This window comes from Euprymna scolopes, chromosome 21 (genome assembly GCF_053919585.1).
Source record: "Euprymna scolopes isolate OS-2025 chromosome 21, ASM5391958v1, whole genome shotgun sequence".
Classification (NCBI taxonomy): Eukaryota; Metazoa; Mollusca; class Cephalopoda; order Sepiida; family Sepiolidae; genus Euprymna; species Euprymna scolopes.
Genome location: NC_136502.1, coordinates 90,979,541 through 90,997,752, shown reverse-complemented (window position 1 = coordinate 90,997,752; position 18,212 = coordinate 90,979,541). Strand labels below are relative to the sequence as shown.

Sequence of the window (18,212 nt, the reverse complement as noted above, 5' to 3'; positions counted from 1 at the left end):
TATATTAACGTTGTGAAAATGACACTCAAGATGAGAACAGTAGTCCAAAGATTCCAACTAATATGAATAACCAATCCTCATTACAAAAATTCAAAAATGTAAGACAGATTCCATTGTAGCACTAAAATGTCTATTTTAATATTGTCAGAGAGGGAGGAATTCCAGATGGCGTGCTGTCCATCGAGGACATCTCAGGCCTTACCTTTGCAGATTTTAATGTCTCTTTCAGCTAACTGGATGTTATTGCTGACATATAAAAAAATTCTTCGAAAGATTGTATATTTTTATTAAATCTAAGACAGTTTTTTCTCTTTCTTTTATTATCATATTCTTTTTCTTTTTATTACTATTTAATTTTTCTTAATCCGCTTTTCTTTTTTTCTTTGTTGTACGCAGGTTCATTCGGTGTTGATTTTGACTTGAGTATCAATGCCTTTTACGATGCTTTGTTGATCTATACAAGCGATGAAAACACCCCAAAGCTCCTCAAAGATATTCGCCTTGTTATCAATGACCGCGACAGTGTCACCTTTGCCATTATCATTCTGAATCAGCTAAACTCGATGGACTCGAAGGAAGTGACGGAAGCTGCTCTTGAACGTTACAAGTACTCGTACAAGAAACAGACAAAGAAAGCTGGACAGTCAACGAAAAAACTGTCATCTGAACCAAAGTGTTCGGACACAAAAGCCAAAAAGTCAACCTTTGATAAAGATTCGCAGTTGGAACCTCCAGTGTTAACAGAAGCGAATAAAGTGATGGCTTTGAGCTCTCCAAGACGAAGCCCTTCTTACACGCAAGCGATGTGTCAATTGGAAAATGGCTGCGTGCCAAAAAATGAAACAAAACCAGGCTGCAACCAGAAATCAAATTCACTTAACTTTCGAAAAAAAGGTGAATATAAAATTGACGAGGAAAGCCCCGATGGGGTCACCTCATGTCTGTCAGCCCTGATCCACCAGACGAAGACGACGCTGGGCGCCATCCGTGAGACGAACCTGGATCGCAAACGGTCAAACTCTGTGGGTTCAATAGTGCGAAACCGCATCCAGTCAAATGACGTGGGCGGAAGTGATGTGGACGTGCGTGTTGGGGCAAGGCTGGCTAGATCCAGCTCGTGTCACCTGGAAAAGGAGGAGAATGGAGTCGCCTCCACCACCACTGCAGATGCCGGGAAGGGATCCAAAGACACAGTTAAGGGGTCTAAGTCCGCATCCAGCTCTGCCTCAGGAACACCGTCAAAAAGTCAGCAGGCCACGTCCGTGAAACAAGCACTACTGAGCACCACACAAAAGGTTCACTCGACCGATTCGTCTACCCCAAGATCTGGGTTCCAACCGCCAAAAGACATGGGTGGGAGCACCAGCACTAGTGGTGGACAGGAGAAGGAGTTAAAAAATGGTAGCCTGCGGAGTGAGAAGAACAAGAAGGAGAGCGATAAGACGTTACGGAAGGAAGGCGAACGGCTGAAAAAGGATGCAGATAAGAGTAAGAACGACAACGACAGCAAGAGCAAGAAAGATATCGAGTACGATATGCGAGCCACCAATCACATTGCCGCCCTATTTGAAATGGAGCGGGAAGTGTGTACTGTTTGCAAAGAGAAGATGGTGCAGAAGGAGGAGCTGTGCTGCGGCCACAGCCTATGCAAGCGATGTTACCGGGAGATCACAAAGAGGAAACCTATCTGTCCGATCTGTGGAACTGTTTACGCACCCCTCACTGGAGATCAGCCGAAAAACGGCAAGATGAGTGTCACTCTGGAGCATAAACTAAAACTTCCTGGTTATGAGACGGCAAATGGGACGATCGTTATCAATTACACAATCCCGGATGGTATCCAAGAGGTAAGCATCCATTTCATTCTTACCTCTTGCAATTCCACAAACTATAATCATGACCAATGCGTATTTATTTCTATATATTAATGATGCAACAATTCCAATATTTTTCTTGGTTCCAATACAATTACAAAATCTGTTCTAAATAACCGATAGCTTTTTTTTTTTTTTTTTTTTTAAGAGAGAGATAAGAGATTTAGTGCAGAGAATCTTTATCTATTTTTAAATGTAGATATAATTTTGTTTTTACTTGGACAAACTTTTTAATATCATTTGGATAGTTCGGACAACTGTTTTCATCCTGGTTCATCAAGGCCAATATGTATTCCATTTATTTATTTATTGTGGACTGTTATCCTCATCTTTTTTGACATGCTGTTTCACGTTTCGGGCAACTATTCCCCTGGCCTTCGGGGCCTGTGGCGCAGTGGATGGAGACATTGAATCTCTACGGTTCCAGGTGAGAATTATCTGAAGATAGCGGTTTCAATCCTACCCAAAGCCGGCCAGAGGCTTACTAGGCCAAAAATGTGGTGAGACAACAACAACTATGGAAGGCAGTAATTGCTGAGGATGCAGTTAAAAGATTCAGAGTTCCTATCCCGTTGTGGTTATGACCTGACAAAGGCCAGGGAAATAGTTGGCCGAAACATCATGAAACAACATATACAAAAAAAAAAAAAAAAAAAAAAAAAAAAAAAAAAAAAAAAATGAGGATAATAGTCCAAAATTAATAAATAATACTCATCTCAACTTCCAATTAAAATAATACAATATGTATTTATTTTTATATATTAGTGATGGGACGATGTTAACATTTTTCTCAATCCTAATACAACTACCAAATCTGTTCGTAATGTTTCGGCCGATGTAAGCTCTGATCTTCTTCCGGTGTATCTTAACAATGCTTTTCTTTTTTTTTTTTCTCCAACAAACCATATTCGTTAGAATTCAAAATATGTGATGCGTTTACGGAATCGTTTCCATTTTTGGACTCCATACCAAGATGATAACAGTAATCCAAACAATCCAAACTTATTGATTAGTTTTGTTTCAATGATATCAAGTAGTGAATAGGAATTAAATTGTGAAGTGATAGTTTAAATATTTCCAAAACTTCCCCTTTAATTCTTTTGTTTTTTTCTGAACTCAATTAATTGCAGTTTTGTTGGGTTTTTTTTATTATTTTAATCTGGTAACATGTTTCAAAAAAATATATTATTCTATCAGCAAAAGAATTTAATCGATTAATAAATCCAGTTTTTTTTATTTTTATTGAAAATCACTTTTCACATCAAGTAGAAAAATGTTTTGCAATATCCACGATTCTTATATTTTTTCCAATTCTGATACAATTACAGATTCTGTTAAATTTCTTATTCCTATTCTTTTAAAATCTCTAAATATTTAGTAACAGAGTTGTTTTTTTATTATTATTATTTTTCAGATTGCCATATAATATGCGCATAAAAATACACTTGCTGGGGGGGGGGGGGCTTATCTATAAGTTTTAATTTTATTGGTAGTTTAAAAATCAATAAATATTTATCATTTCATCATTAGAACCAGCAATGGAAAATTAAGTTTTAAACAAAAGCAAACCAAAAATAAACAATTAAAAGAATTGCTTTTGGCATCAGAAAAAATAGGCACAAATTTTTCCAATTCCGATACCCTCAAAGTTCTGATTTTTATGACCCAATTACAATTAATCATATCAACATTATTTTCCATCCTGGTTAGAAACTGCCATGTGTAGGAATTTTATATAAAAGAAAAAAAGAAAAAGAATAGTTTTTTTTGTTTCAGAATTTTTTCAGATGAGGATTGATAATTTATATTTGGACTATTATTCTATTCTTGGTTGTTATTTTTGTGATGTGTTTTCCAATGTAAACATTGATCCTCTTCAGATGCAACTATCTGAACTTGAGAATCTTTATACCAAACTTTGGAACTTAAAGGGTTCAGTTCAAAATTCTATATAGGTTCTCAAGTTCAACAAAAATTCTCAAGTTGAAAAAAATATTCACCTGAAGAGATCACAGGTTATATTGTCCAAAATGCCATAAATATAACCATGGCGACGAGAATAATACATGTAATCTTTTTATCATTCGATATTTACATCCAGAAAGCGCATACATTTGCTAACTGAACTAAAACGGACATTTCTGCTTCTTTTTACCAGGCTTGTCATCCAAACCCCGGAAAGCGCTATCATGGTACATGCCGTACTGCATATTTACCAAATAACCGAGATGGAAACGAAGTACTCAAACTTTTACAAAGGGCTTTTGAAGCGCGTCTAACTTTCACGGTTGGACAATCACAAACAACAGGACGGAAGAATGTTGTCACATGGACCGACATAAATCATAAAACAAGTCCTTGTGGTGGACCAGCCAAGTAAGTTTTTCATAATCTTAAAATTGAATGCAACCACAGTAAGAAAGATGGGAATTAAAAGTTAAATAAAAAAATTGTTTTATAATTGATCTGATTATATATTAAAATTTTATTTAACTTTTAATTTTCATCTTTATTTCTTATATGCATTGCTCCTCTTAACCAGGTGGAGCTTTTACTATCTTGATAAGCTTGTTTTGCTTAAAGATTGTCATCTATTACTAATATACATATAATACAACTTCCACGTACAAATTTGGTAAGATAAAAGCAGTGGCTGTAACTTGTTATTATTATCAAATATATATATATATATACATATATATATATAGGGTTTGTATTGCTATACATACACATAGATTCGAAAAAGTTGTCAAAAAACAAATATATAATAAATAAATGTTATCAAAGGCAAGATAAGTTACTTTTCTACTTAACTGGATAATTTTTTAGGGTTTTATTTAATGTAACATAAAAAAGAACTCCTCGCTAAAAAAGCATCTACAAAAAGTTGTGGATGGCCTATGCTCCTCTAAGGGCTCAAGGCTATGGATGGATGGACTATAATTATATGCCATAATAATGGGAACTGATGTGTCAGGGTGATATGACCATTATGGTGTTTGTTTTGATTTAGTATTTTAAATGCGTGCAGAACAAGAAACTGTTGGTTTGGTCAGATCGAAAGAATGAATGAGAATATTTGGGTTAGTAGATGTAGAACAGTTGAAGTAGCAGTGTCAGTTGTCAGAGGCAGGTCAAGAAAAACATGGAAGGATGGATTTGAGAGATAAATGAATACCTGGTGCAGAAAAGAAGACTTTGACAGTGTGACCATGTTGAAAAAATAGATGAGAGTTCTTAGGTTAATAGAGTTAACAGTGGAGGTAGCAGGTTCGGTTTACAGGAGAAGGCCAAGGGTAACTTGGAGCAAAGTGATGAGAATGGACTTGAGAGAAAGAAGGATAAATGAATACCAGGCCAGAGATAGGTTAGTTTGGAAGTTGAGTTCTTAAACCTGTCCAATGCATGCCAGCATGTACAACAGAAATTAAACTGATGATGATGACGACAATGATTCGCTACTTAATCAACAGGGCTATGACAACAGCATATTCTTTTCATTGTTTTGACTCTCAAGTGTGTATTCGTTGATATCTTATATGCTTTTTATATAGAGTGATGTGGTTATCGGTTGATTAACTGTCTAACTGTGTCGGATATATACTCGAGAGTGAAAACAATGATAAGAATATGCTGTTGTCATAGCCTTTTTAATCAATAGTTATCTAAATGTTTGACAAAAACAAATTTTTAATAATTGTTTTTTGGAAATGAAAAAGTATTTTAATTTCTATCTCCTGGTGCTACTACTCATGTGTTCAGTTCAGTTGAGAGTGTTTAGGTTAGTAGATGTAGACCAGTTGAAGTAGTAGTGTCAGTTGGCAAAGGAAAGCCAAAAAAAAACATAAAAGGATGGATTTGAGAGAAAGAAGGATAAATGAATACCTTGCCGTCAACTTGTGCTTTGTTACATCTGATAGTTCATAATATTTATTCTATCATTTTTTCTTTTCCTTTCTTTCCTTAGCTGTGGTTACCCTGACGGAACCTATCTCCCACAAGTACGGGCGGATTTGGAACGAAAAGGTATTAAATGAAGCAACTACAACCAAGGGGGAAAAAACACTCAAATATGGAAGAAATGCTGCGTCTGTCATCACCAGCAAAACAAAACAACAAAAAAAAATAAAAATAAAAAAACAAGCAAACTCATGAAAACAAATAAAATTAAAAAAAAAAAATCACCCACTGATTTACTTGCACTTTCTTTTTGGGCTAATAAAATAAATAAACAAAAAAAGAAAGACAAGAAAAAAAAAGTAAATTAACAACAAAAAAAAAACATTCTTTATCAAGATCTGCAGTGGTCTTGGTCAGTTTCAACATCTTTTTACAACGAAAAATAACATTTACGGAAAACATTTGGAGGAAAAAGAAAAGAAAGAAAATTATTTCACAAACTAGATGACGATGACGACGACATTACAAACAATGCAAGAATTTTTTTTTTTTTTTTTTAAACAGAAAAATGTTGGAGAAACCACTGGAATTACCGGCGGCAGGGGAGGGTGGTGATGGGGTGTAGGGGGAGAGACAGCATCATATACAACAAAGCACAAACTGAAATTATTTATTCAGGAGAGTTCCGATCCCTTTGTAGAAAACCTGGGTTCAATTTCATAAAAGAACAACAAGAAATCTATTTAAAAGACGACTTGAGATGGTGACTATCCAAGGGAGAGAACTCTACAAACATATGCAGTCTATCAAACAAGAGGTAAATCCCAGTTTATTATTGAGGTGTTTTCCAAGGGTTACTTTTTGCACGTTTTCACAGTCGGCAGATTAGACTTAACATGTACACATCAAGATATCAGCAAGATTAAACACACATAGATGTGCTCGTAAATACGCATACAAACAAATACACATAAACACAATGCATGAATATGTTTACTAACACACACTGATATATATATATGTATACACATTCAAACAGTTTCCAACAAGAGAATTGGTTTTAAGTGAAGACTTAACATTATTCTTTATAGCTATTACGATCAGAGCATTGATAATTATAAAACCTGAATCTTATAGACATAATAAATCTTTGCATATGCAGAAAAAAAAAACTGATTCATTTAAAAAAATCCTTATCAATTTGTTGTACGTGATAAATAAAACTCCATGACTCATACTGTTTGATTTTAAAGGGTTAATCTCGTTTATATATATATATATATATATATATATATATATATATATATATATTTCTGTAGAAATACATTTTATTATATATCAATCCTTATTTAAGATGCTCAATATGATTACAGAGCAATATAGAGAATAAATGACAAAAAGTTATATTCCAAAATTCATGATGTTGACCATCTTATAATTTATTCCTTTAATTCAGTTGACTTATACAATTCTTGACAGTATCTGTTTCGTAGAGCAAAATCAATCACTTAATTATTATATCAATCAGTGAATCTATTATGCCCTTAACTCATCAGAAGAAATAGCAACAATCAATCCGTCAAAAGGAATTGGAATGTGAATATATATATATATATATAAGTAAAAAAATTAATAATTGTGAATTATGAATAAGTTTCAAAAGGAAAAACAAAACAAAATCTTTGTTTTTCCTTTTGAAAGTGATTGATAATTCGCAATTATTAATTTTTTTTACTCATTATTAATATAGCTCTAGAATACATATACCTATTGAGCTTATTATATATCTACAGTACTATGGGCAATGTTCTTTTAAAAGTATTAATACGTTTATTAATACATTAAAAGGTCTAATTCCCTCTATAAAATATAGTATATATATATATATATATATATATATATATATATATATATATATATATATATATATATTAGTCAACATTATTTAATTTTTCACTTTGTGGTTTGATTTTTTTTATTCCTAGCTCCACAGATTAAATTGTTTATGAAATAGTATTATCTATGCAAACATAAATGTCAATAAAAAAAAAAACAATGTTATATATTGGATACTGTCGGAAATAATGTGTTTGTGGATAAAAATACCATATAAATATAATTATTTCCAGTCAAATAATGTCACAGCTCAGAGAACACAGTTGACTGAAGAATTAATTGTATCATCTCTCATATTCTGGAAAAAAAACATATATATATATATATACACACACACACATCATTAGGTTTTCTCCTTTTTATGTACTTTTATCAAAAAAGTTGCAGTCTTACTTCTAATAAATCAACACGCACACATACATATGATTATATATATAGAATAAATGACAAAAAACTATATTCCAAAATTCATGATCGTGACCATCTTATAATTTATGCCTTTAATTCAGTTGACTTTTACAATTCTTGACAGTATTAATTATTATATCAATCAGTGAATCTATTATGCCCTTAACTCATCAGAAGAAATAGCAACAATCAATCTGTCAAAAGGAAATGAAGTGTGATTTGACATGATTAAAATCCGAAAATTGGAAGAGAAGCTGCATATACCTTTTTAATGTTTCCATTACGTCATTTTTAATATAAAGCATTTAAAGTGGCTAACATAAATGCAATTATATTCAGCACTCATTGTACCTCATCAGGACTAAAAGTTTTATACAGATTACAAACTTTTGGTCCTGGCGAGGTATAATTAATGCTAAAACATAAATGTAGTTATAAGGTTTATGTATACTTATAAAGCTCTCCACTTGTACTGATCAATTTTGAAAAGTTCATTTTATCAATACATTCGAATTTAATTAAATTTATATATGTAGTGCATCGGGGTATATTGAAAAGAAATCAATAACTGCTGAAATTGTAAGAATGTAAGAGTTAATAAAGAGATAAATATATAGTTACTACATTTAGTACCCTGTAGTAAATTTCTTTGAATGGTCTGTACTATATCCAAGATTGCTAATAATAATAATTTTATTGGGTATAGCATGCATCAATTGGCATTTTAACCTCTAAAGTTATCTTTAGGCCAAAACCCTGGCAGTAAATGCCATATGCAAAAAGTGTATATATATATATATATATATATATATATTTCTGTGGAAATAAACTTTATTTCCTTATAATATATACAAATCCTTATTTTAGAAACTCAATGTAATAACAAAGCAATATAGTGAATGAATGACAAAAGTCTACATTCCAAAGTTCATGATGTTGACCATCTTACAATCTATTCCTTTCTGACATTTACCATTCTTGACAGTATCTGTTTCGTAGCACAAAATCAATCACTTAATTATTATATCAATTCGTGAATCTATGTTGCCCTTAACTCATCAGAATATGGCATATAATATATATATATATATATATATATATTCCAAGGTTAGTCAAAGAGTTCAATTATTATGAAAATTAAAAAAAAAAAAAATAGTAAGATAATATTCATTATTAGAGAAGATCAGAACAACATTACTATAATCAATTTCTAATTGTAACAAAGGGGGCCTCTAATAGAGATTTCGGTAAAGGAGGTCTATTATAGATTCTCTTTGTTAGGATTTGAAAACGATGGTACAAATGTTGCTTTGATTTTTCATAATATATATATATATACACATATATACATTGAGAAATGAGCTCACATATACTTAAAATATGATTGTTGGTTGGTTGTTTTTGTTTTATGGCATATCAACCCTTTTCAGATTATTTAATGCCGAATCCAAAGATTTTGAAGAAAATTTTTTTAATAGAATATATGTTTTTTCAAGTCGGTTTCTATTTAACCCATAGTTGGATCCCAACAGAGTGAACCTGGGAGCAATGGCAATTAAAGGGTGGCTCCACACTCCCCAAAGCCTGCAAGCTGGGGCCTCATGATCAAATATAGTCTAAGGTCATATATCCAGGACCACTTAAAATATGACGTAATATCAACTGTCTCTATGGCCATAATATGATTAGCTGGTGGTGTTCAGACGCAAAAAAAAAATTTTTATTAATGTAATTTAGTTTTAATTACTCTGAACTTCGAAGCAATAAAATTCTAGTCAACAAATAAGATGGGAAGAAGCAGACATGCACACCGAGACGCAAACTTATGCATATATCCGTACATACTCATATTGATCTACAAACCCATATAGACTTATAGATATAGACACACAAGCATACATTTATATAAAAACACATATAAACAGTACTGTGGCTGAAACAAGTATGCAGATATTTAGATATATAATAATATAAATGAAAAATTAGTTTATGGAATAGTGGATAAGCAAGTCAACATGCTAATAGAAATAAGGACACAAACACACTGTTAAAGCTGAACCAAAATATTTTGGTTTATCCATCTGTTCATATTCATTTGGTAAAATGAGCTTTATTAAACAGGACTTGACATTTTATACAGTGAAATTCGGAAGAAAATCTGAAGGGGGAGTGGTTGTAATTAGGGGAAGGAGAAAATATATGCTGTATGCAACGGGTTGAGTTATGTATATTTTGTTGGAAGTTCTTATTTCATGTTTTCTCGCTCACTTATATAGATATATTCATATATCCCCACACACACGTACGATATTATATATACATACTAGCGGGGGTACCTGGCGTTGCCCGAGTGTTTGTTTCCGGGACGGGGGGGGGGGAGTTTTAAAAATGTTATGGTAGGTAAGTAGGAAGGATCAAACCCGGAGTCATGAGTAAAAGTAGGAAAATAAAGTGTGAAAAAAAACAAAAAAACATCTGCAACGTTAACAGTTCGGCCACCAAGAAAAGTCCATTCCAGTTGTTTAGGAAAAAAAAACAAAAAACCCACTATGGTAGGTCGGCGCGAACGTGAAAATATAATGTGAATTGTCCAGCACCCTAACCACTACGCCACAGAGCACTGCAGCTTAGTTTAGTGATTTTAAATAACTTCACATGATAGAACTACGAAGCCAAACCGGTGTTCTCTTCTCAACTGTTCCTTGTGAACGATCTCCAAACGGTGTTAAGTGGTGGCAGGGGGAGGAGGAATTTATTAGAGAGAAAATATTTTACCACTTCCATTGATCTTAACCGATTTTGGCCGTGACTTCTCAGCAGAAAAGTATAGAAATCTAAGATTATCGAGGAATTTGAGAACTAATAAGCCTATAACAAACCTCAGATATTGTTCTGCCGTTTGTGCATAATGTATTTGCATGAAATATCTTGATTTTTAATCCTATTAAGGTCAAAATCCCACGGGAAAAAATGAGTTCATTTTATTTATATAGAGAAGAGATATACACACATACATACTATTCTACAAATATAGTAAAAAAAGTATCTCAGATATAAGCACACTTACAAATATAAATCACTGAGAAAACAAAGAAACAGATATAAGATAGTATAGACTTGTGTTTGTGTGTATGTATATATATATATATATATATATATACACACACACACACACACACACACACAAACCCATACATATACATTCATGTGCACACATGTACAAACCTACACATGCAAGTACATCTATAAATCATACACATAATATAATAATACATGCATCAATATACAAGAGTAAGAATACAAAAGACCATTCATCAGCATGCACAAGCTCACCACACACACATACTTATATATACAAAAAATATCAGGGTTACAAATGTACTCTCTATTTATGATTATATCCACATTGACATTCCTATCTAAGCACACTTCCACATATGTATATGTACATATATACAACTAAAACACCCACAGATATAAATGTAACTATTTATCCATTATACATAATATATATATATATATATATATGTAATTATGGTGTTACATGATGAAATAAAGAATTGTTTGTGTATCTGTGCATTTATATATATGTATATACAGCCTTTGAGATTTGGAAAAAAAAAATCACTGGACCGCCGGTCGAGTATGAGGAAAAATTTACTCGCCCCAAAATATTTTTACTCGTCCGACTGTATGTCTTTGTTTCAGTCAATAATAGTAAATAATTTTACAACAATTCAAGAAATTACCGTGTATATAATCTAACAAGAAAATATTTGTGTAAATCAACTATTTTATTACTATAAACATTTCAGTAAATATTCAACAAAACGTTAAAATACAACACCAGTTTATTTATATAGCATCATTCATATTATTGTTCCATAGAAATAAGAATCATTTCTTTGGATGCTTGACGGAACGATGTGTTTTTTCTTCTTTCAAATGTTCGTCTTTACTTTTGTAAGCAAGAAGTGTATGTAGTTGTGGCGTCGAAGAATTTTTTTTCCAAATAAATTTCAAAATAAGAGAGCTAAATGAAGGCGACATTTTGACTACATGCCGAATGTGTAAATTTGACCTCTTGTTGACCTTTAGCGTGACCACTCTTTTTCAATACGATATTCCAACGGTCTCACAGCTACAGATGAAAACATTCACAAATGATGAGACATAGGTCATTCTAAGTCACCACATATTTGCCGCTCGTAAAATAAATGAGTTTTTCCCGTTTCTCTATTTAAAGAAATTTTATTGACTGGCGGGCGAGTGATTTATGACTTTTAGTCGCCCCAAGAAATTTTCAATCGACTGTGGTGACCGGTCGTGTAAAGTCTCAATATATATATATATATATACTAGCAAAAGTACCCGTCGTTGACTGGGTTCAAAAACAGCCTACAGAAAATGGACTCTGATTTATGAAAGTATGATAGGTTATGAAAAGGAAGGGTTGTAATGAGATAGCTTCGAATTTGGGGGTATCAAAACCAAAGCAAAATATGATGAAAGTAAAAATAAAATAGATAAACCCCATAATTTATTATACCATACCTGTTCACACTGAAACACTTATCACAATATTCTGTGGATCTATATTAAAAAACCTTGTTAAACTTTGTGACATATTTCCATTCTATGGAGGGCAGGCGCGAACGAACACCCCATAATTTTTATTATACCATATTTCTTCAAACTGAAACATAATTATCAAAGTATACTTATGCAGATAGATATGAAAAGTCTTTATTAAAGTTTGTGCCTATTTCCATTCTATGGAGGCCAAGCGCGAACACAGACCACACAATTTTATTATACCATCTCTATTTAAGTTAAAACATACTTATCAAAGTATTCTTATGTACATCTATATCAAAAACACTTGTAAACGTTTTTTTTTGTTTTTTTTTTTATTTCCATACTTTGTGGACCAGGCGTGAACACAGACCCCACAAGTTTAATGAACCACTGTTCTGCCTGATCAAACATCCCCATTCCTGTGTCTCGATACATCTATCATTATATGTAATCAGTTTTTTAAAATAGTCAACAATGTAGGAGCCTATTCGTGACCAGAGACACACACGCAGACATTCAGCTTTATATATATATATATGTGCACGTACATACATTCCCACAAACGTATACAAGTACCAATTTGGGGATTGATGTATTATCCGATGCTTATCTAAACTACTGTCTATCGTTGCTATTGATAGGACTGACATGTTTAAATGTTTATATAAAAAAAAAAAGCCATGCATCGCTTTCAAATTTAGTTAATGATATTAAATTTCAACATTGTAATCAATCATTGTGATTTTGTTTTTTATCTTATTTATTCTATACATATATAAGGGACAATTTATACCGATGTTGGCATATGATAGAGCATTTTAATCCGTTCTTCAGTTGTTTGCATGTATCACAAATTGTAGCGATTGCTAACTTTTTGTTAAGACATAAAAAACATGGATCATCTAGTGACCTGCAAATATGACTTTTTCTTAGAATCTTTAATTTTACACTGAGTTTATGGCAAGTCTGAATCAGCTTTAATAAACTCAAATCTACTGTTTGTCATTTGTCAACGTATAATCTGGCTGGAAATGAAACTGTCAGACTAAGATTTATTAAAACCAAACAACCTTTGCCATGAAATCAAGGATACATAATTGTTTTTTTTTAATAAAACTTAAATAAATTAAGCTGGGCTCTCACTAGTCAATTTTTCTAAAAAAGATTAAAAAACAAAAAAACTCTAAGTTTTAAGTAAAGTTAACTCAATAAGTTCTAAGTTTTAGTTTTCAGAAGATAAGGAAATGCAGAAATTCTATCATTTGTGAAGGAATGGTGGTGCTTTGATAATCTAAACTTTAAGGGTGAGTGTGTGCTTCCTATGTATATTTCTATTTAAGACTGGCAGGGGTACCCGGCGTTGCCCGGGTTTTTGTAGGTGTGTGAAAAAAAAATGTGTTAGTAGGCAGGAAGGCTCGAACCCGTGACGCGAAGGCAGAAAAGAAAGTGAAAGAAAACCTGACATCTTACCGCTATGCCATGACACGACAGGAAGTGAAAAGCGTTCAAATATAGCAATGTCAATCAAAAAGCTGACTTGCAGAACTGAATAGTTAAGTAAATGAGTTCACACAGGCGCAGAAATGAACATCTGGCTTTCTGCCATTTTATTTATTTGTTTCCCCACGATGTTGGGGAAAACCAGCTCCCCCACAAAAGGGGGAACTCTGGCAGTGTCCAAATGTATAGTAATTGTCTGATATGAAGGGTTTCCCCACATTGATGAAAGCTAATTGCCTTTTTTGGACGTCCCTTCGATTAGTTTTGCTTTATTTATATAAAAAAAAAAAACTCTGGGAAAGCAGGAATTTTTTAAAAGTCGATCAAAATAAAGATAAAGACGACATTCATTTGCAAATCGGAGATATTACAATCTAGGGAGTATAAGGAAAGTTCTCCAAAATAGTAACCTTGTCAAGAACCCCTGCAAAAAAAAAAAAAATAGCCTTTCTTGGACATACAAAAATGCTTGCGGCCATTTTACCTTTTATATATATAGATAAAACTATTTGTATTTTTGTAATTGTATGCTATGTGTTTTTTATTAGACAGTTTTTAAAGCTATATAAATTTCTACAGAATGAATATAATTTCTAAGATACAGATTATACCATTGATGTGTGTGTGTGTAGAAAGGCTGAGAAATCATACCAACAGTATGACTAGAAAATCCAGAGTCTTCATGAATTTCATGTTTTGGTATGTTAGAAATCTGCTTCAAATATACAAATGATAAGCGAAAGAAAATAGTTTCACATAATTTTTAAAGTTTTCACTGATGTTAAAACATGTTTTCTTTTAACATTTGCATATGTGAAAAAAGTATATAATAAACTAAAACATCATACGGAATGAATGAAGCCTTTTACATGGAAAAAGATTATCTAGTCATCTTTATATCATATATATAACATTATATATATATATATTACATGGTGGCATTCCAATGACCAAAGGAAAGAATCAGTTTACAATCATAATTTTTGTTCTTTTATTTTCATCTTTTTATATATCTATACATAATATGAATCTTAAATTTAAACAAATATTATTGGCTTCATATGTACATACATGTTTCAGTTTCAAGTCTGCCTTTTATTCAAAGTTCAGTATCATTGGGACATTATACACTGAGTTTGTAAAAATAAAAGAAAATTAGGATAGTTATACTTGTTATTAAACACTATCTTATGAATATTAGTTTCAGTAGATTCACATCTAAGAAACAGCCATACAAGTACTACATATATGTGTGTGTTTTTAATTTTCTTCCTTTGAAGATTGTAATGCTGGGTATAGGGCAGTCAAACCAGCTGCCAACATTTCCCTGCTTTTAATTAAAACCAACCGAGAGCTCTTTTTAGTGTACTCATTGTTCCCTTAAGTGCAATTGTCTGGATTTCTTTTGCACTTGGTTCACCAGGAATATTAGTTAGGTAGGACTTCAGATTCTTCTTCATAAGCCATGTGGTACCTATAATAACTGGTATGATTGATATTTCTCTAAGATTTCAGTTTCTTTTCATATCATACATGAGACCTTGATATTTGGTCTGTGTGTGTGTGTTTACTAAATATTAGGTCACAACCACTGCCATCATTAGTTTCACTTTTTTACATTTGAATATTCACAAATTGTCACATATCTGCCAAAATTATTGTATAACTAAAAATATATCTCTTTACATCTCTATTAACCAACGAGATTTATTATTTTGTTATCTGATTTACATATGTGTTGTTTACAGTGCGTACAAACTCACTGCTTAAACACTCACAAGATATTAAAATACTTAGGATGAGAGAAAATACATAGATATCATAGTATAAGATTTGTAATTTAGTTAGTTAATTACAAATTACAGCTAATTAGAAATATTTGGAATTGATTTTTTTCCTCAAACAAAAATCGATACCAAAACTAAAGAATATTTTAGCATGTATTTTGTCATTAAAGAATATAGGAAACAAATATTGATGTTTTACAGTAAAAACAATCACAATTCTAATAAAATTAAAATCATCCAAGTTTATTTATTTCCTACTAAAACAAAAGGGCCGATAACACATTTTCTAGAAAACTATTTTACGAGAAAAAAAAATTATATATATATATATATATATATATATACGTTTTATTTTTTATTACCGTATCTTTCTGTTAAGTTACATTATTGTTTCCTATAATACAATAATGTAACTTAACAGAAGATACGGTAATAAAAAATAAAACCCATATTTGCTCTACAACAGTATTGAGCACTTTCTTCAGTTTTTATTAATTACCATCTCCACTATATATATATATATATATATATATATATATAACTGCACATTTTCCCACATATTTTTCCCTAATTCTAATATCTTTGGTAGACCTGATTACAATGTTGAATTATTTAATATGGCATCTACAGTGCTTGCCTTAATGAAACAAATGAAACAGAGCCATTAAAAAAAAAAAGACAGAAAAATAAAAAACACAAAATTTTTGTCAAGCAAAAATAGGTTATGTAGCTCATTCAATGATGTGTGATTTTTTTTTTTTATAGAAACAAACAAACGAAACAAACAGTTTGTATGATCCTATTAAAAAACAAATATCTCAGCGCAATAGCTTGCTGGTATACTGTCATGCAACATGTTTTGGGAAAGTTGTATCTGCCGACAGCCATCCCTGTCCAGGTATGTTAGAAAAACAAGAAATACAATGTAATTAGAAGATACCTTATGAAGTAAACATAATGGTTCAGGCTGGATCTTGACCTTAGAGACTTACTATATGTGCCTGGAACCACTATGTCAAGTTGACTTCCTCATGATTACCAAAGAAAAAAAAAAATTATTTTGTTTACTCTCATTTCTTTGAAGAGAAAAATGAACAGAATAACCCTTTAAAAATATCCTCCATATCTTTGAACATAATTTCACAAAGCAAAAAAAAAAAAAAAACATAAAAGGAAAAAAGAAAGAAAATTGCATATCTGGGATTTCCTGATCAATTTAAACCAAGAATGGACGATTTGATTGGTCACTAACAAAATATGTATCAAAAATTTTAATTGGATGAAACCACCTCTCCCCTTCCCCCTCAACCGAAATCTAGAGGCTCATTAGCCAATTGCAAGGTATGTTTCACATTTCACAGGCATGACCTTAATGGAAAATATACCTGAGAATTGGATCAGTTTGATAAAATGACATTTAAAACCATGATTTTTTTTTTTATTTTCATATCTTAGTATCATGAAGGTTATCAAAAGAAAAGAAAAAAAAGTATCTACAATACCCTGCATATTAGGCACCCATTAAAAAAGCGCCCATTGTGCTGGGGATGAAAAAAATGAATAGAAAGAGGGAAAGAGAGAAAAAGAAAACATGAAAAATTTTATGTATTCCTGGTCGTTCTTGGAACATTTTTTGTATGGTTCCAGGTAGGATCACCAACAAATTGATCACCGCACACACAAAAAAGAAAAAGAAAGAAAAATCCCACACACAAATTTTTACAAACGTAGCAAAAGTGGAAAAAAAAATTTTTATTTAGTTTATTTGTTTTTTTTTTGTTAAAGTACTGACTTTTATCAAATCTTGCTTGTCAAAAAAATTGGAAAAAAAGAAAAATGGCTATTCAAACGGGAACAGAAAAAAAATATCCTGACATTATTTTCACAATTTCTGTCTTTTTTTCTGCTTACTGAATGCAAGAAAACATCTTTTTCAATTTTTCATTTTATTTATTTATTTTCTTTCAAATCTTTTGTAATTAGGAGGACCAAAATCTGGATCATGTTTTCACCACTAAAGTCGTAAGATCAAGAGAGATATTAAAAAGCTCAAAAAATTTGTTCAAACACTAGTTATCCGAAGTAAATACTTTCAGAAATTCAACTTACAGAAAGTGTGAATCAAGTTTCAATTAAAATTATTTTAGTGCTTTGATTACATAAACATCTTTTTGTAAGATTATAAATTAATTATTACATGGAAGTATTTGTTTGAATAACTGTTTAGCTCATTTTTAATAACCATGCTCGTTATTAAAATTTGAAATCA

General features: G+C 31.7%; 1 protein-coding gene and 1 long non-coding RNA gene across 4 annotated transcripts in view; one reads left to right on the top strand and one right to left on the bottom strand.

Annotated features, from left to right (window-relative positions):
* Nucleotides 1-6,335, top strand: part of LOC145242572 (uncharacterized) — a 135,111-nt gene extending 128,776 nt beyond the window's left edge. For all 3 annotated transcript variants that reach the window (XM_080105665.1, XM_080105664.1, XM_080105663.1), the window contains 3 exons: nucleotides 397-1,847; nucleotides 4,033-4,250; nucleotides 5,842-6,335. In XM_080105665.1, coding sequence (XP_079961791.1) covers nucleotides 397-1,847; nucleotides 4,033-4,250; nucleotides 5,842-5,911 — 1,739 coding nt within the window. In that variant the 3' untranslated portion in view covers nucleotides 5,912-6,335. The remainder of the gene's footprint in view (nucleotides 1-396; nucleotides 1,848-4,032; nucleotides 4,251-5,841) is intronic.
* The window catches only part of LOC145242574 (uncharacterized), a 118,369-nt gene that overhangs the window by 60,335 nt on the left and 39,822 nt on the right, over nucleotides 1-18,212 (bottom strand). The window lies entirely within an intron of this gene.